At 47.7% G+C, this 19,730-nt stretch overlaps 1 protein-coding gene across 1 annotated transcript; it reads left to right on the plus strand.

Annotated features, from left to right (window-relative positions):
* The first annotated feature begins 1,416 nt into the window (after positions 1–1,416).
* Positions 1,417–11,973, plus strand: GPR157 (G protein-coupled receptor 157). Its single transcript, XM_009946051.2, has 4 exons — positions 1,417–1,793; positions 8,337–8,550; positions 11,052–11,246; positions 11,752–11,973. Exons 1-4 carry the CDS (start codon positions 1,417–1,419, stop codon positions 11,971–11,973), a joined length of 1,008 nt encoding a protein of 335 aa, XP_009944353.2.
* Positions 11,974–19,730: the final 7,757 nt, after the last annotated feature.

The following is a 19,730-nucleotide window of genomic DNA, read 5'->3' on the forward strand; positions in this document are numbered from 1 at the left end:
AAAATGGGAAAACTTGCTCTTAAAAAAACCCCACTATGTAAGCAGTAGTGGCCCTCTTACACATCTGAGGAGCATGCGGGTTTATTTTTTAAAAAGTGCTATTGTTTTTGCAGTAAAGTGGCAATAGTGCAAAAATAGAGTTCAATTAAATGCTAGTTATCCTGAAAAAGTTAGTTGTAAAATTGTGTGTTCTAAATACAAGGAAGTAAAACAAAAAAAAAAAGTGATTTAAAGTGAACACCTTATCAATTTGGAAGAGGGAAATGTAAAACTGAAAGGATGCCATGGCCAAAAGTAACATGCAAACAAACACTGAATAATTTGTGGTTTTTAAAGACATTTCTGTCAGATGTGTTTTCTAGGGTGTGTTAGATGGCTTCAGGGTGCTGGGAGAAGCTCGGGGGGGGATATATGGCACCTGGTTTTATAGGTCAGAATAAACCTTGTTAAAAACGGAGTTCCTCAGGGACCCTTCGTGGCTAGGTAGCTAGGAAATGATTAAACTGGAAGAAACAATCGCTATCTCCTTTGGAAACTGAGCACATCGCTGTCCCCATCAAAGCTGTAAGGTAGGAGTTGGCTGTGTGGAAGGCAGTGAAGCATCGGGCGAGTTCGAAGCAAACACGGACTCGCAAGTTCTTTGAAGGGGGGGGGGGAAAGAACTTTCTTGCCAACAGAGACATAAAAGCTGTTTAACGTGGTGGTGAACGCTCTGTTATGCCTGCTTATAGTTTTCTGCTTCACAGGTTGCAGGATGGTGCGGGAGTCAGGGCTGGCGCGTTTCAGAGCCAAGAGCGCGGCAGGTGAAGATGAGATGGGTGCCACTGGGGCGGGGAAGGAGCCGGCGGAGGATTTTTTTTTTTTTTTTTTTTAAAAAAAAGGGCATTTATTTCCGAATCGGTTCCTTCGGTCACGCAGCACCGGGCAGCCCCGGCGGGGTTTTTGGTTTTGGTTTGTTGGGTTTTTTTTTTGATTTCCAGAAAACAAGGCTGGCTCTGGGCTGCGGGGGGCGCAGCAGGTTTTCCCCCCGCGCCCGGCCCTGAGCGGCTCCAAGCCCCAGCCCGCGGCCGGGGGGTGCCCGGGGGCGCGTCCCGGGGGTGGCGGCGGGGCCGGGCCGGGGCGGGGCGGGGGGGGGGCGGGGGGGGGGGGGGGGGGGCCGGGCCGGCGCTCACATGACGGGCGGGGCCGGGCGCCCACAGCCCCGCACGGCGCCGCCGCTCCCCGCGGCTCCTGCCCCGGCCCTTCCCATCCCTTTGCCCTTCTCGCCGCTCCAGCGAAGCCCTCCCTGCCCGCTCTGTCCCGGGTTTGCCTTCCCCCTCCACCCCACCCCCGGCTTTCTCTCCCTCCTCCTGCCGCTGCTTGGCCGCCCGGCTGCTCCCGGGGCCGGGGCCGTGACCCTGCGCCCCCAGCTCCGGCATGCCCGGGCCCTTGCCGCCCACCGAGCTGTACGCCTCGGAGCGGGTGGTCGTGCTGGTCTCCTGCGTGCTTTCCTTCCTGGGTTCCAGCCTCCTGGTTTGCACCCACGCCTTGTGGCCGGAGCTGCGGACCCGTCCCCGCCAGCTCCTGCTCTACCTGTCGCTGGCGGATCTCCTCTCGGCCCTCTCTTACTTCTACGGGGTGCTGCAGGACTTCGACAGGACCTCATGGGACTGCGTGCTGCAGGGTGCCCTGTCCACCTTCGCCAACACCAGCTCCTTCTTCTGGACCATGGCCATTGCCCTTTACCTCTATATCACCATTGTGAGGGGCTCGCCCACGGGCACGGGCTTGCTCTGCTGCTTCTATCTCGTGAGGTGGGTGCTGTTCCTGTGGGAGCGTGAGGTTTGGACCCCCTGTAGGCACCCATGCTGGGGCCAGGAGCCGCCGCCGCTGCGTGCGGCATGCTCCGCTCCGCGGTGAAGCGCTTGGATGGTTGCTCGAGTCACCTGCTTTTTTTCTTAAGGATAGTGCGCCCTTCTCAAGTTCCTTTTACACAGGGGTTTTGCTGTCTTTTAACTAAACAGCCCTGCTTATTTCCCCCCCCCCCCCCCCTCAAGTGAAGAAATGGAGACGTGGAAAAGTTAAAAATTTTTTTGCTGAAGGTCATACAGAAAAACCTCCGGCAAGAGATAATTACTCCAAAAGTCCTATCTTCGGCTTTCCCTCCACAATCTGCTCTGACGTGCTAGAAGTAATATGGTGAAACTTGTGTTAGCAATACCTCTGCCGCTGCCGAAACTCCTGTGTTTGGGATCTATTTCCACAGGTCGCGGAGTTCCCGGTGTCAGCCTGGTCTGTACATCCTTCCCTTTCCCCAGGCAGGTTGCTGTTAATGCAATGCTCTAGGAGAACGTAGCCTACAAGTGAGGAGGAGGCTGCTGGAAAGACACTTGTTTTGGCATGTTTGATTGAAAGCAAGACAAACCAGACCACAGTGTAGCTTTATGTCTCAGTTGCTGCTAGTTAGCGAGCTGATTTTTCCACATCATGTTTAGTAAAAGCTTTCATTATGCAATTTGAGCTTGTGGAATCATGTGCTACCTCTGCACTGAGCAAAACAGTGATCCTTTAGTCCTCTGCTGCCAAGCTTTTGCAATAAGTTGTAAGAGGAACGACCTGGTTAAAAGCCATCAAGGCAAGTACTTTTCATGGGTTTCTTAGTGAAACATTTGTCACCTTTTATTTTCAAACAGCATCATTTGGGAAATGGTTGAATTAGAGTTGAGTCCAGGTAAAGGAGGGCCTGAGAAAGGCATTAAGGCCAAGTCTGAATCACGGAGGAACTTCAGTTCCTGCCCTGCCTGTTCTAATTACTGCTTGACAGCAAGGTCTGCAGGTGAGGAAGCCCGAGGTGACTGCGCATGCATCTGGGTACACCAGGCTACTGGTGATGAAGAAATGAGATGCAGCCAGCTGGTGGAGTTTGGGTTATTTCATTTCAAGTGGACAGAGGGTTGCACTGTAAGAATTAATGGAGAGGACAGAGTGCCAGTAAAGAGCCACATGTTGCTTAAGGAACAGAAAAACAGAGTCTGACTTCTTTATGGGCATGCTGGCTACATCAGGCTACATCAGAGCTGATGCAAATCTGACCTCTTGGTAGTTTTCCTGTCTGCTAATTGCTTGTTGTGTGGCCTTTGTCTGTGCTTGAACTTCTTCATCTGGTTTAATGCTTCTCAGCCTCATCGGCTATGAAGTGCAGAAAGAAACGGGCAGATTCACTGAAATAATGTTGGCTATTATCTGTGCACTCCTTTAAAATGTGAAATCCCTGGAAGTTTGCTGTAACCCTGTGACAGAGGGAAGGGAGTGTTCAAACTGAACGTCCTCTGGGTAAATTTGCTAAGTTTGTTTTCAGGTCTTTGCAGGAGATAAAAAATGCCGTCTTCTGTTCTTGGTACCGATCAGCTCCACTTGCTCTGTTTCAAGGGCGATACAGCTTTCATCAAAGACCTGTTGCCCGGTTCTGCTTTGTGATTGACTCTCGTGCTGTGCAGAGCCAATGTTGAAAGCTTCTTCCTGCTCTATGATCTCTATGAAAAGCCAGAGGAAACAAGTGAGGACCTGTTCTCTGCCCATCCCCTTGTGACACGCCTTCCTTCTTCCCTTCCCTGCACTCTTATTACCTGAGAACTCAGTCATAAAATCGTTCTGGACAACATCCTTGGAGATGGCTCCTCCTTGTGCTTTTCAGTGCTTCGAAGTCCTGCTGGCTATCTGTGGTGCTGTTGGCCTTAAAATCTTGTAGTGCTGTGCAGATAGGAACTGCTGCAACAGACACGAAACGATAATAGTACAGGCGTTAACTGCAGAAGGTAGGTGAGGGCAAAAGGATTTAAAGATAAGTTTCCAGTATTTTTGTCTAGGTGAAAACCTAGGGTTTTTTTTTCCCTGTCCTTGCTTCGTAGGTTGCTAATGCAGTCTTGCAGCGACCGCTGTGTGAAGAGTCATTCTGAGACACTTCTGGAAGGGATTCAAGGCAGGATGGAGCTTTGTCATGCATGTTTCCTTTTCTTCAGAAGCAGTTACTCATGAGGGGCAAGTGTTTGTGAAGATGAGTACTTGAATGTTGAGTATAACCAGAGACTGAACTTCAGCCGAGTGGAGCTGACTAAATGTATGTTGGAAGTCAGTGCCTGAAATATTCTTTTTAGGGAAATGAGGATGTCGCACAGGATCAAACCTGTCAAACAGGTTTGTTCCTTATTGATTCATGTGGTAACACATCCACCTAGTCTGCTGCTAGACCAGACAACCACAGGCTCTGTTTTGGTTTTAAACGTGTAGAGCTCAGATGAGCTTTGAAAACAAGCTTAGTGTTAGCTTTGAAAATATTTATGTAGTTGTAAGGTGTAAGTTCTGGCATCCAGAGCATAGATTTCCAGGCTGCCTCACTTGTTCTGGATTTCTAAATATCAAGTATCATTTAGTTGGGTGATGTCATCTTTAATGTGAGTAGTTGATCCAAACTTGGGGTGAGGAATGGACCAGAACCCGCCGTGGGATTGTTTCTTTCTTTGCTTTTGATAGTAATTGCTGTCAGCCTCTGAAGTATTTGCATTGCGTGGTCAGGCTATGCAGATGGTTATAAGCATATATAGGCTTATTTTTATATATATCAAAGTAAAATATATATGTATGTGGGGTTTATTTTTATATATATATATATATGCATTTATAACTGTGCGTGTGCTTGCATGTCCATGGAGTACTTGGGGATCCTCTTACCTACTGCTGTATTGTACACCTGAGTCATAGAATCACAGAATGGTTGGGGTTGGAAGGCACCTCAAAGATCATCATCCAGTTCCAACCCCCCTGCCATGGCAGGGACACCTCCCACTAGACCAGGTTGCTCAAGGCTCCATCCAACCTGGTCTCGAACACTGCCAGGGATGGAGCATCCACAGCTTCCTTAGGCGACCTGTGCCAGTGTCTCGCCACCCTCAGAGTGAAGAACTTCTTCCTCATATCTAGTCTAAACCTCCCCTCTCCAGCTTCCAAACATTACCTCGGAGGACTGCCTCATGCAGGATTGTGACAGCACCAGAACAAAGTTGTTCAGAATTGGACTTAAGTCCCTAAGTGTTGCCGGTAGGGTGCAGGGATCTCTTGAAACTTGCTGTGGCTTTATTATTTAGTTGGTAAAGGCTTGTGGGTCAGGCCAACCAAAGTGTGAGCTACCTGAGTGCTGGTGCCTTAGCTCTCAGATTCTTGCGTGCTTCTCTGGGAGGAGTCTCTGCTTGGTACCAGGAAGCTGGTACTTCGGTGCTGCAAACTGTTTAACGGTTGAGGTGGGCAGAGGGGAGAGGAATTAAATTGGAGCAGATTTGGTCTGGAGTTCTGCTTACAAAGTATGCTCAAAGCTCTTTCCTGGCTGATATATCCCAGAAGACTGACTTTTCTCTTTACAGAATAGAAATTCCTGTCCCTAGAAGGAATTGCCTGCAGGCATGCTGGTAGGATGGCTTGTTGCCTAACCTGTGTAGGCAGGTGACCGCAAATCTTCCCTGCTTGCAAGAGCCTCTGGGGGGAAAAAAAAAGGCAGCTGTGCCGTGTAAATCAAAGTGTGGTATTAAGCAATCTGACCCAGGCATACTGAGGACAAGAAAACCAGTAGGACTTGAGCTGCACACTGGTAGAGTTTAAGGGTCCTTGTCTTGCCTTGTATAAATGCAGCATTGGTGTTAATGTGGAAAGATATGCTGGGTCGTACGTGTTGTTATTAATAGATTGCCAGGGGCTATATTAGGGAGATAAGCGCTGTTGTATCTGCCTTAGAGATGGGGCTGCCAGCCCTCTGAGAAATGCAAGTAGTCGTCTTTCCCTTCTCTCCCACACTGATTGCATTTAGACCCAAGTGTGCTTTTGGGAGGCTCAGCCTACATAATTGCACTGTCTTTGGGGCTCAGAGGAAAATTTGTGCCTCTTTGTATTATCTCGGATCCTTTTTATTCCAGTCTTTACATGTGCCTTGGGTGTATAATATTCTGATTCTTCTGTTCCTCCGTTCTTCTAGATGGGTATAAAGCATTGATGTTTTCCAGTTCTTGGGAATCTGTCATTTAGGGGTTCTTAAGAATAATCAAGTCGCTAGTCTCAGTTCTCCTTTCTAGTTTTCTAAAATGGAGCTGAAGAAGTTCACCGAAATGTCTGATTACTTTCTAGATTCTTTCTAAAACCGCTTTGAGTTTTTGCACTTGTCCTTGGTGTTAGCCATCTGATCCAAATACACTATTTCCGTGAAAATTAACTGCCTGGTGTGTGGGAGTGTTCTTCTCCATTCTTCCTTTTACTAGTTAGATGCTTGATGATTTTTAAGTCCCTTGCCTAGTGGTCTGTTGTTTCTTGCTGTGGCCTCACTTAGCTGTGTCTGTACGTACTTACGCTGTTCTCTTTTTATACCCATGCATAGTGAATCGACCTGGTTTTAGCTTCTGATATAATCCTCTTTCAGTTTCAAGTCACTGTGGAGATCATTATTTAGGCAAATGAGTTTCTTCATACACTTCCTTTTTCTTGGTGCTGGACTCATTTGTGCTTATGTGCCTTAATATGGTTTCTTTAAGGAAGCGCCAGTTCTCTTGAATTCTTTACCTTAGTGGTCAGTTCTTCCCAGCATACTGAAATTTGAATCTCTTTGCATCTGTAATCCTTGTTTTCAGGCAAACCACAATTTTTACCAAAGTGAGGCTTGAGTTGTGTAGAAACTTCCATGGTGGTGGCAACGCCTGGAATGTTTTTAGAAAGCTTGCTCTGATAATAGCATGGGGAGGGCTTCCTGCAGCAGAACTGTCCTTAAATAACAACACTGGCTTGGAATAGCACAGGCTGTTCTGAACGGAACATTGAAACAAAATGTTCTAAACATGCTGAAAGGGTGACTCTGAATTTTTTACAGCATTATGTTTACATTTGTTTTGTTTTGCGAGCAGGTGAGCCCAGACATTATTTAAGAGTAGAAAAATGGGGTATTTTTAAAATCTAATATGGGATTATCTCTGATTTTTCAGTTGTGCTGTGGAATTTCGGATAATCTAGTCAAGGCAACTGCTGGTTGCCTACATAGTCTGATGCATGTGAAACTGATTTTAGGAGGAAGATCCTTTTCATGCTCTCTGCAGCTGCTCCAGGCTGTCAGTGAAAGGCGAGTGTGAACCAGGAAGGTAATGAGAGCAGCACAGTAAGGGCTTTGTTTTCTGTGCATCTGGAGAGACCAGGAGGGTTATGCTGGAAGCTCAGTCCAAGCACCCTCTGAAGCATTTGTGTCATTTGTTGAAGTGACCCTTATTCCTCTTAAGGCTCCACAGAACCTTTCTCTGAGGATGAATGTGAGAAGGGCAGGTGATGCATTCAGTTGAATGCAGGGCAGTATTTCAATTGTGGAGTAATTTGTGAGTTGTACATCACAGGCAGGGCAGGCTTGTGAAGTCCTGGGTGTTAACAGCACCTAGGAAGGGGCTGAGTATTTTTACATCTGGGCTCATGGAATTTTTCATTTCTTCCTCATGTTTTTATTGTGGGCAGCCCAAGCTGCTGAGCGACTTAATTGATGTGTGTTGCCACAGTTATTTTTCTTCTAAATGCTTCCTTGTATTTGCCTCTGCTGCTGTCCAGGGAGAAGCCAAAGTCAAAACCCAGCTCCAAATTACATGAATATGGCTCCTCTTGGCTTTCTTAGCTTTTTGCTGTTACTGCCAGTGCCTTTCCTTGGGAAGAAACTTCCCCTTGTCCTTCAGAAATCAACGTTTTGCTCCCAAAATACTGACTACACCTCCATTTAAAAACAAAACAAACAAACAGAAAACCCACTGTGGAATACAATTGTGGATTTCTTTGTGTGCTGGTCCTTTAGATGCCAAGTGTCACTGAGGAATCAGAATGTGGGGCTTGGTTGCCTGTGTTCTGAAAGCTCTGAATCAGCCAGCTTGCTTGAGTGGCTGGGCCCTACAGGGTAGTCACGTTGTACAGTGCTCTGGCCTTTCAAGTCCTCCACCTCGCCTGTGTCCAGAAAGAAGGGGAGTAGGTGGGATGTCCCCTGTTCTCCTCGCTGGACCCTGACTGCTTGCTGTGCAGGCCAGGCTCCAGTTCAGGGTGTAGCCCATCATTACACATCTGTCCTTCAGGACTGGGGATCCAAGTTCCGAGGAAGTGGATTTGCAGTCCACATTCATATGCTGTCACATCCCCGTGTGTCAATCACTTCCCTTTGGCCTGATGCAGGAGTGTTGATGTTCTGGAATAGGGACTGGCATCCTGTCCGATGAAGAATCCCTTGGTACGTTTTCCCTGAGGTGGGGAGGCACCAAATCGAGCATGTTCTTGGCTTAACCTTGCTCTTCACGTTCTTTCCTCAGCTGGGGAGTCCCCCTTGGCATTACGGTGGCGGCTGTTGCTCTGAAGAAGATTGGCTATGACGCCTCCAATGTTTCTGTGGGCTGGTGTTGGGTCAACTTGGATGCAGAGGATCGGGTCTTGTGGATGTTGTTGACGGGGAAAGTTTGGGAGATACTGGCCTATGTGACTTTGCCGGTGCTCTACATTCTCATCAAGAAGCATATTAATAGAGCGGTGAGTATTTTGCTGCTTTCGGCTTAGGTTGCAGACTTGCTGTGTGATTATACCCTCCCATGCTCTGAAGATTTTGCTGCCTATTTAGCAGCTACACAGGCAGGAATTGCTTCAGATACCGCTGAAATGCATCCACCGCTGGGACAAGCAGTACACCTGATGGAGCAGCCTGCAGCAGCATCACGCGATGTCTCAGCTCAAGAAGAATGTAAAAGCCTTTTGAAAGCTTGTGGGGGTTATGGGATGTACATGTGTGACATGTAAATCCTGCAGTAAGAATTGAAACAGGATGTGAAGGACAAAATTCAGTTTTAATCGGTCTTACGCAGTTCTGCTTGTACCAAGCCTGAGACTGGCATCTGGACTTACCTAAGCTCAGTCGTTTTAGGATCTCTAATGGTAGTTTGCTTTTATGAATACCTGTTTTGTACTAGCAGCATAAAGCCCCATTTGGGAGTCTGGGCACTACATAGCGTTAGGCACCATATGCATACACAATACAGGAAGACACCCTGTCCTAGGAGGGTTTCAGAATTCAGAGGCTGATTCATTGCTGTTCCTTGTGAACACCAAGAATCCAGGCATCTAGGACAACACTTGCATAACAAAGGTAGATTGAGAGTGGCAGAAGGAACTGGCAGAATCCAGAGATTCCCTTTTTCTAAGTGGTATTGGGGGAGGGGTGGGGGGAACACACACCTGGATAGATATCCTTCTGGAAAATGCTGCCACTGCAAACCTGCTTGCTGTGGTGCAGCTATGGCAGTTGTAGGTAGGGATAAACACAAATCTGGGCAGGGCAGGATCCTGCAGATGAGTTGGAAGAGCAACGTAGTCTTAAGCAGTCCTAAGGGTCCTGGGAAAGGGGAGTTGGGAAGGGTTTGCTCTGCCTGTCACCATCACCTGACATAAATCAGACAGCACGCTGTGTTCCAGCAGCTGTCAAAGATAGCAGTGTGACTGTCTGGGAACCCGACCCCCCACCTGGCCAGGCTCTTACCCTCTTGCTCTGCCAGGGATTTCTGGGCACTCTGCTCGCCCTGCCACGCTCCCAGCCCTGACCCTCTGACAGGAGCAGTGCTGAGGGGCAGCCGCCGTCCCTCTGTGCTCTCAGAACAGGGGTCTGAGGGCTGGAGCAGCAGCACACGGGGCCTTCTGGACCAGAGCATCTCTCGTCTCATCACTAGGGATTGTGCCAAGCCTGGTAGCCTGCTTACTGAGCCCCTTTTACTGGCAGGAGGTCTCCCACTTCCAAGGAAGAGCAGTAGGCAACCAGGGCTGGCTTGGGGCTGTATTAATGGCTGAAGTGGGTTTGCGGTAGTGACTCCTGCACAGTCTGACATTAGCTGTTTATTTATGGAAGTTAATTGTGGAAGTAGCTGTTGTGGGGGCCACATGGAGGGTGCGGACGGGGGCTTTCCAAATGGGGAAGACTGCACGGGAGTGGGTGGGAAGCTGCACTGAAAGCCCTCAGCGGGGTTTGTCTCGGGCGCTGTGCAGTGTTGTCGTACAGCTCTGTTCTGGAGGAGGGTGTCAGGACTGGGAGTACTGGAGTGAAGGAGAAGACAATGCTGTGTGTGCTCTGTGGCCCTGTAGGTAAGAGGAATAGTTTTCTGCAGGTCAGCTATCCGGAGATTGAATCACTTCACCCACACTACCATCCTGGTATTCAGCACCATGTGTCCCAGCAGCTGCTCTGGGTGCTGTGTTGACCTGCCCTCCCCCATCCAGGAAACCTGAGTGCACCCAGTAGCTGCCACCGTAGGAAGGTCTCGTGGGCCTTACACCTCCCACCACCCTCATCCAGGGCACAGATCCCTGGGGGGGGGGGGTGTGTTCCTACATGTTCTGGTATAGAGGGATTTGCTGGCTTGTCCAAATCTGTGGAAGCCTGTTGCTGACAGTACACGGTCAGAAATCAGGCAGCAGGTTCTGCACAGACATACTGAAGGACTGGTTCCCGTGGGCGTAAATTCCTTGTGGGACTTGGTGGCTGTGGCCGTGGTGAAGGCCAAAAGTTTGAGTAGTTTGGGAAGGATGAGACAGACTTCTCCCCATATATATATATATGTGTGTGTGTGTGTGTCAAGAGGCCTTCCCAAGGCCAAACCCTCAGCCATGTGTTCACAAAGTGGTAAAGCCAGCAGCGATGGAGCCAGGCCACTGTCCCAGCAAAACTATTTTGTGGTGCACTGCGCTTTTTTTTTTACATTATGACCTGGTTTCTTGGCAACTACGTAGCAATGTTGTTAATATAAAGCTTTAGTGGGACTCTGATAAGGGCCGGATATCCTTTATTTACCGCTCCTTGGCTTCAGCAGGAATGTTTGCATTAGCAAGGGCAGAATGTGGCTGAAGACTGGGGCTTATGACTGTGTCCCTGCTAGCTTCCCGCAAGATGCAAAGATTTAGTTTGCTTTGGAAAGAATCCCTAGAGCTAAATGTCCAATGTGTGTAGCTTTTTGTTCATGTTTTTGTCTCCCTTCCACCCTCCATGGAAGCATGCAGCTCTCTCAGAGTATCGCCCCATTCTCTCAAGAGCACCTGCATTTCAGCCCCGGACTTCCATAGCAGATAAGAAGTTGATTCTCATTCCTGTCATCTTCATCATCCTCCGCATCTGGAGCACTGTACGATTCATTCTGACCCTCTGTAACTCCCCTGCAGTGCAAAATTCAGTCCTGGTTGTCCTGCATGTAAGTATTTGTCAGGAAATGCATTAGAAGGAGGATCTGGGAGGGAGGTAAGGCTTTGTTGCTCTTGATATCACCTTTTTTTTTTGTGGCAGGATGCAGCACATTGCAAGAACATCTCCCTGCAGGCAAGCGCTGCCTGGGATGCTCAGCAATAGCTATTTCAGCAGCATCTAGTGGCTACAGAGAGTAACCGCAACAGGAGTGTTGGGCAACGCTGGCTGCTTGTCGGAAAAGCAGTCTCAGACCAGAAATGTTGGGTGTCTGGACTTCAGCAGGGCTCAGCCTGCTCCTGCCCTAGGCCCGGCTGTAGAAACGGCAGCCCACAGCAGCCAGCTGGTCTGCTTTTGGGGGCAAAGCTGGTTTTTCCGAATCTGTTTTTCTCATTTAGGTGGAAGTTGCTGACTGTCAGTCGGGCGGTATTATAGCTGATCTGACATGGTGTTTGCTCTTCTCTGGGGGGTGCCTGGAGGAACGGCACTGGCTAATTCCTTTCTTGCCCTTGCAGGGAATTGGTAACACGTTCCAAGGAGGTGCCAACTGTATTATGTTTGTCCTCTGTACGCGGGTGGTCCGGACTCGGCTGTTTTCCTCCATTTGCTGTTGCCACGACAATGAGTTGGATTGGCCTTTGCAAAGATCGAACAGCCACTGGCAGCACCCAGAACCCCACAAGGACAAGGATGTGCCAGGCCCTGAGCGGACGAAACCCCTGCTTTCCAGCACCTGAGCCTGGGCCGTCTGCATCTCGGTGTTGATTTCTTCTTTCTTGGTAAACATCTAGTGTGAGTCTTTGCTCCTGCCCTGCCTGTGCCCAGCTTCATGATGTGAGGGGTGGGGAACAGCTGTCAGCAAGCAGTTGAGAGAGGTAGGTTGCTGCTGCTGTGGGTCTTCTCTACCTGACTCCACAGCAGCTCCCCATTGTGCTCCTTTGGGGTGAAACCATTTCAAGAACTGCTCCGCTCCCTTTCCCTGTGAGCTGGGGTAGTGTCTGTTCTCAAGCCTGTCAAATGAGGAAATAGACTGCAGAGCTGTCTAGCCCACAAGGATAGGACACTGGTGAAAACTGAAGAGGAATTAGTGACTGCTGATGTAAAATACAATGCACACATACGTTTCTTCAGCACTACACACTTCAGATGTATTTAGTGCCCCAAGTATTCCTCATAAGGTAATGCAATTCCTGCTGCCAATCATCATGAAAAGAAAACTAAGGGTGATTCATCTAAGCTTACACAAAATCTGTAGGAGCAGAAACTTGACAGAAGCTTTTAATCATTTCAGATACAAGATTGGACACTGATGCCCTTGCATGGGTCTAGTCGTGTAACCATCTTGTTTTCTTATGCTTGATCTCATGAGTGATGGTTGGAGAACAGGCAGGGGTGTCAAGACTTAATCCATTTAAGAACACTTGGGGTTGGGGTGCTGTGTGGGCTTCTGTCTATGAAGCAGATATTGATAGCACTCTCTTCAGGAACAGGGTGCAGCTGAAGGAGGTAAAAACCTAGAGCAGCTGTCCTGCCTGCCTAGGTAAATGTAAACTGTGATGTGTGGGGAACTGCAGTCTCTTCAGAAAGAGTGTGAAACGCTGTGTACTTCTGCAGTTGTACGTACCCTGCAGGTCACACTCGGTGAAAAGGGCTGAGTCTGAGAGGCAGCAAGCTTGCCTGGCTCATGGGGCACAGCAGGGGTTGAGCATGCTGGAAAGAAAGCTGTGTCTTGGGTGTGGTAGGTCTGAGTAGACCTTTCCTGTACATCTGTCTCTTGTCCTCCCAGACAACAAAGCCAGAAAAAAAACCACCAAAGGATTTTTGAAAATCAGTTGATAGTTCTTTTTAATTTGTATAACAAGTTTTTGCAAAAAGAACGGGAGCTTCATGAATTGCCTGGGGAGAGGGGGCAGCGGTCGGGCTCCCACTGCTCCAGGCACCCAGCTGTTCAAAAGCTGCTCTCACTGGTTTAACTTTAGTCACGTTAACAATGTGCAGAACAGTTAAATGATGCAGTGATCCCATGCGACTATAGGCTGAGAAAAGTCTTGTTATTCCCTGAATTGAAGATTTGGCGTTAACTTTATTATTGTATTAATATATTTAATCCACCACATACACAGGTACTGTGTAAACATGGGAAGATGAAGTCCCTAAGAGCTCATTAGCCCATGCCATGGGGCTGTGGAGGGGCTCAGCTCTTTAGCACCCCTAGAGTCTTTGAAGGATGGATGCAAGTATCTTATCTCTGGCGTAGATGACTTCAAGAGGCTTTGCCTGCTTTCAGAAAGCTTTTTTAAACTTCTAAAAGCTAAATAGGAACCTTCGTAGCTCAACCTCATGTTAATCCCATGTGGCTTGGAAAGGCAAGCTATGTTAAAAACTTCTTCCAGAAAGGTAGGATAGTAAATCTTAAATTTTATGAGACTTAGAGTTGTGCCATGTTCAGTTTTTTGGAGCTAGCCCGGAAGAGAGGAAGTAAAATTGTCGCCAACTTGGCCTAAGGGAAAACAAAACACCTCAAACACAAAAATGCAACACCACACCCCCCCACCCAAAAAAAAAAAAACAAACCCAACTAATCAAAACAGATTCCTTGTTCTCAATTTGCCTTTTTCCATAACAGAGCTCTGAGAAAGGCTTTTGGAGGAATGTAGAGCTCAGCAGAAGCTCGTTTCCAGCTCGCAGGGGTTCAGGGAAGCATGCTGGTTTGTAAAGGCCAGCTATTGGCAATAGCATCTGTGCTGATACAAGTGGAAAGTCTCTGCTCATCTGCATGTAAGCAAGGACAGAGAAAGACAAACAGCCAACAGGGAACTTCTTAGAATTGTCTGCAGTTCCTACCACTGAGGCTGACTGCTGCCTAAATACGGGGTGATAGGGGAAGTGGTGTGCAGAAGTGCTTGGCGGCTCCTGGCAGGTCCCATCAGAGTGCAGGGATGGTGCTGGGGTGCAGTTGTCCCAGCAGCCTCAGCTGTCTGTGAAGATGACTCTGAACTCTTTCCTGTCAGGCAAGGACTGGAGGATTTTAACTCGGGTGTTTCTGAAGGAGGCTGAGGTTGGGGAACCTGACAGTACTTAAGGAATGGGTCCATCATGCCTGTTTTCAGCTGCTGCAAGGTGACAACCCTGTGGCTGCTTCAGCTGCAGCAAGTCTGTTGTCCTGGCTCAGGGCAAACCTGTGGACCCTGGCTGCTGGAAGATGGGGCAGTCCTGGATTTTAACTGTGCTTCCTTTTGAGCAGGTGTGGAACCATCCCAGAGTCCCACAGAGGGAGCTAAAGCCTGGGGAAAAGCACTGCGGGAGTGGCTGAGCAAATAGAAGAGGTCCCGCTCCTCCTCCTCCTCCTCCTTGGCCTTCGGATACCAGCTGCTTTGGTCTTGAACATCGCTGAGGGTCCTCTGGAGGATACTGTTTGGCTGTACTCAAACTTCCTGGTTTTCTTCCCTCCTTCCCCTCTTCTTCCACTACAGATCTTAAAAATTGTTTGGGGTTTTGCTTTTCTGTCTGGCAAGGTGAATGTGTTACGAGTTCTGGGGTGAACAAATGTCATGGTGATAGGAAAACTTTAGTAGCTGCTGAATAGGACTATCCTGGGCGTGGATTTCAGTCCTAGTGCGTGAGGCCTTCCAGGGAGCTCCAGACTGGCTCCTGTTCTTCACTTGAATGTGGACAACAGTGTGCAAATGTGCTTGTTTTGTGATGGTGATGGATGGTTCCTCTTGATGGTTTCTTCCTCCTCCTCGGTGGTTAGGGGTCATCATCATCAGGGTTTGTGGTGGCTGCATGCTTGTTGCCTCCTGGGGAAAGCTGAACTCTGCAGACTCCCTTGGTGCTCAGGGATATTGGGGTGTACCGCCCCAGCCTCCAGCAAGGACAGCCCTCACCAGCAGCAAGATGGTGCCTGGCATGTGCTTTGACCTCTGGATGTCCTCTGCCGAAGCACAGGCTACAGTCTGTTCTTGCTTTGGGAGTGTTCTGTCGGAGCTGGGGAGGGAATGGTTTTTGTTTGCTGTTTGGAGATTGTGTTTACCTTATTTACAGCTCCTCACTTGCTTGTTTTTTTTAAACATTTTTCTCCAACTTTTACAAAATAAAGTTTTATTCTTTACCAAGATGTTGTTCAAGCATGTTGTTTTAAGTCTCAGCACCTTGGAGAATTTGGATGAGAACTGTTGCAAGATCTTCAGGTTTCTTTTATGTCTACCTTAAAGATTAAGACTAAGGAAGAAAATCTCTTTTTACCTATTTGTAGATATGTTCCTCTTCGTGTCTTTTATATGTATAGAAATGTGAACCTTTCATCAATTTGAGCAACCTGTTCACCAGTTTGTGTTGTTACAATTCATTTTTACTGGCTTATCGCGATGAACTGTGACAAGACCTCTGAGAAGTGAGTATGTGGGTCTTGTTTCCCTCAGGCTCAGTTGACCTTATGGACTATGGCTCTCAGCTATATGAGATGACAAATGATATGTAATCATGAGATTACAGATTGCACTTTGTCCAGATGAGGCCAGGCTATAAGGTGGATGGAACTAATGTTGGGGAGAGCTGGTGCCATCCCAGGACTTGCCCAAATAGAGAAAATTCCAGCCGTTACGGGGGCAAAAAAACCTGAGGCATGGGCAGGCTGACAGTTGAGTATTGCTTTGTAAGCTACCCTGGGATTCCAACCTGTGAATGAACTTTTCTCAGAATAAATTCAAACTTTCTTGGCCGCCTCGCAGAGCTGGAAGCAGCCGAGACCCCTGGTGTAATAAGTGATGCTGGGCCATGGCTACATTCCCAACTGATGGAGCGACAGTGTCTGTCACTGGAGTGGCACAGTGCTTCCCATCTGAGAGATTTGCACTTCCGTGGTTTATAACTGTGCCTCAGATCTAACTGGTTGGTCTGGGCAGATGAGGAAAGGAGTCCAGAGGGAAGCTGGCTTGTTCTGCAGCGTTAGAAGTGATTGAGGGCTCCTTCCAGTATTTTGGCTGCTCTGTCAGGGGCACGTGCCATGTGTGCGTTGTCAACACCCTGCCTTCTGACCGCACAAGCAGCATTTGAGAAAAATGTTAGCTTGCACATCGAGGGTTGTCTTTCAGTTTCTCTGTCCTAAATATTGCCATCCCTGAGTGTGTCTTTGCCACTTGGAACTCCTCCACGCAGTGCGCTCCAACACGTGGACTAGGGGTTGATGTCGGAACGAAGAGGAGGGAGCCAAGCTGTGTGCTGCTTTCCAGTAACTCTTGGGATTCCTTGAAGCTCATGGAGAGTTTTAAAGTACATAAAGACAGAAAGAGCTTTATGTGTGGTGAAGAGGGCTGGCTGCTTATTATGGACTGTGGGAGCGGAGGCTGGAGAGGAGAAGCAAGAAAATCTAGGTCTGCAAAGAGCAGAGCTTGTTAAATAACAAGAGCTGGAAGGAAACCAGGCTGGAAGGATGAGAAGGACTTGGTGGTTGGAAGTGGAGTTGGAAGTTTTAAGACTGGATAAAAAGTACAAGCCTGTGATGAAAGTGGTGAGTGGAGGAGAGTGGGCTGTGTGAAGGAGGCGGGAGTGGGATGCAGCTCTGGACCTGAGGGGAGTAAAGAGCAAAGGGCTGTAATGGCTGGAGGGTGCTTGCCCAGGCTCTTTCCCCAGGCAGGAGTTGGTTAGGACTTGGTGAGTTCACCCCTCACCTGCACGTACTGTCAGTACTTAGCAGTACTGTTGATACTGCTTTGGTCATTGCAAAAATCCTGTTCGCCTTTTTTTTCCCCTTTTTGTCTTCTTCCCAAGACTTGAGTCGAACTCTGCGAGATGATTCCTGGCTCTAGGAGTGAACCAAGGTTCTGTGGTACAGGAAGATTTGGGCAATGTCAGTTTTATTTTAAAACCTAAAGTTGTGTGTTTAACAAACCCTCTATTTGCAAGAAAAGGGTAAATCTTCTGGTTGCTAACGCAGAGCAGCATCTTAGAAAACTGATTTCTGGTTGTGCCACTGCTATCTTCTCATCATGAAGAACAGTTAGAGATGACACCAGCTGCCAAACGTAATGTTTCTGCGACTTATGGTTGCATAATACAAGTCACTCCTGCTACTTGGAAGCAGTGCAAATGTCTGTTGTGTGGCACTGAGTTCCGTGTGTCTTGTAGCTGGTGCAACCCTATAGGGAACTGTGGAAATCGATGCAGAGTGGCATGAGCTGGCAGAAGGCAGGTCTTGGCTGGCACAGTTGTTATTTCTGTCCTGGACAGAAAAATGAACCAGCTAAGGTCCAAGAGGGCCGTGTGGGTATTTGGACAGTCGGGTGCTTCTGCTGAACAAAGTACTGATGGAGATTTAATACCCAAGTATTCCAGCACTGTCTGAAACATCTCCTGGGTCACACAACCCTGCTAATAGAGAAAGGACCAGAAAATTCCTGGACTAACTTATCAGATTGTGATATGGTAAGTTTACAGATCTGTCTGCTCCTTTGTTTTTATTTTGGGAGTGTGTCTGTGTGGCTGAGGCTCTTCTGGAGTGATCGTTGAGAACAGCAATGGAAAAGGGAGAAAGTTGGCAGGATGCTACCTAGCATTGCCTTTGTGCAGTGGAAACAGGGTCTCTTAGTTCCACAGCCTCATGTCTGCTGCTCTTCACCTGCAATGTGGGTATTTATCCAGCCACAAGCTTTCCTATTGCTAGGGGATCAGACTGCCCTATCTACCTCTTGCTTAACTGGCTGGAAGCCATTTATGCATCCTATAGAATCTGTATAGGACTTACTTGCAGGCAAATAATTTGCTACTTAAAGTATGGTAGTAGCTCAGGACTGCGTATGCATATTGAATTAGCCTTGACTGAACCTGCAATTTCTTCCCAAAATGCAGGTGGAAAGGCTGACAATGACAGTCTTTTGGACTTGTACTGTGGGATGTCTCCTTACTGCAAGCGTTGTAATCGGAATGCTGCAGCACGGCTGGCTGTCGGCTCCCAATCTAGCCATCGCTTTTGTGTAGCTCACTGCTAGTGTTCTCCAGCAGATTGATTCTCCTGAAAACTAAGCCTCCTCTCTTAATTATTTTTGCCAAAGGTATCAGGATTTCATAGGATTCAGCTTTGAGCACAGACAATTGAGCTGAATATAAATAGTTCCCTGCACATGTGCATGGGAACTCTCACCGTGTGGTGGACAAGTGCAGAGGAGAGAAGATATGGAGCTGAGTCAACGTCTTTGGGCAAATGCACTCTGGGGTGAAGAGCAGATGTAAGAATTTAATATATGCTGTAGCTGAAGTGGAACATGTGCTTGCAAAATGCCTATAAAATTGGCTCTCTTTACTTGTTACTGGCTCTGTTCTTTTCCCAAATCCAACAGGATCTCAGCTGTTGAAGAAGTTATACCCCTGCAATTGCTTCCAAAGTCCAAGAAGTTCATTCACCATCCTGTCTCCCTTCATCGATCTCTTCAAAGATCATCCCAGTGCCAATTACTACCTTATGGATTTTGTTAACAGATTCTTGCTGTGATTGGCAAATATTTGAAGTGTTCTGCTGCCACAAGCAAATATTTACTCTGATGAAGGATTTCTGATGGCAACCGTACATGTCCTGTTTGATTTCAGTATGTGTCAAGATTATCGCTTCAAGTTCAGGAAAGGAGTTCAAAGATCATGATAGAGAATTCTCCGTTCTTACAATTACAGAGTATCAGAGTGGCTGTCATTCTGCCAAGAGCTCCCAGAAGAATGATACTGTCTTTAAAGAACAGGGATTTTATGAAAGAAGTTTGTTCTCCTTGCAACTTCCCCACCCCTGGAGCAGGATGGCTCCCTTTTCATTTTCCCTTTTCTGGCCAAAGATGTGTGAAAGTGAGAACTAAACTAGCTGCTGAGTGAGCTATGGCCTGTCCCATTTGTTTTGGGGTGCTTTGAGCAATGTTTGAAGGCAGCATGGGAAAAGCTGAGCTAGCTCAGAGTGTCTTGGTTAGTGCCAGCTAGCTATGTTCTCTCGGTGGGAATGCAGAGGAAGGTAGAGAAAAAATGAGTTACGAGTGAAATGCATATTCTGGTTTGCATCTCTCTTCAGTTAAGACACCACATGATGGGTGGGACTGAAGCAGGAGCAGATCCTGAAAGACACAGGAATGTTCTTGAGGTGTGATTCACTGTCAAGATATCCTAGCAAACAGCATCCCTGAGAACGTTAACTTATAACAAATACAATAAAAGACAAATGATAAGAAGTCTAGGGACTAATTTCCACTACCGTGAAAGCAACAGGGCTCTGTTCCCCTTCCTATTTTTAGAGCAGGATGCTTTCACCTGGAGTGAAACCAGTCAAAGAATGCATGCAAGACACAGGAACAGCTGTTGCTCAAGAGGATGCTTTTTTTTTCCTAAGCTGGCTGTTAAAGACGGACTAATGACAACAAATTTGGTTCAAATTTCTCTGGCTGCTGGAGGTATCTATGAACTTTGCATTTCTCTGATAAACTCTAGAAATTGTAGTCGACTATTAACCAAGTCCTGTACTGTC

This window comes from Leptosomus discolor, chromosome 20 (assembly GCF_034619465.1).
Source record: "Leptosomus discolor isolate bLepDis1 chromosome 20, bLepDis1.hap2, whole genome shotgun sequence".
NCBI classification, from domain to species: Eukaryota; Metazoa; Chordata; class Aves; order Leptosomiformes; family Leptosomidae; genus Leptosomus; species Leptosomus discolor.

Coding starts and splice junctions, on each gene's coding strand:
- GPR157 (XM_009946051.2), top strand. CDS start 1,417: ATGCCCGGGCCCTTGCCGCCCACCGAGCTGTACGCCTCGGAGCGGGTG. Junction 8,551..11,051: donor AGAAGCATATTAATAGAGCG/GTGAGTATTTTG, acceptor CCTCCATGGAAG/CATGCAGCTCTCTCAGAGTA. Junction 11,247..11,751: donor CAGTCCTGGTTGTCCTGCAT/GTAAGTATTTGT, acceptor TTGCCCTTGCAG/GGAATTGGTAACACGTTCCA.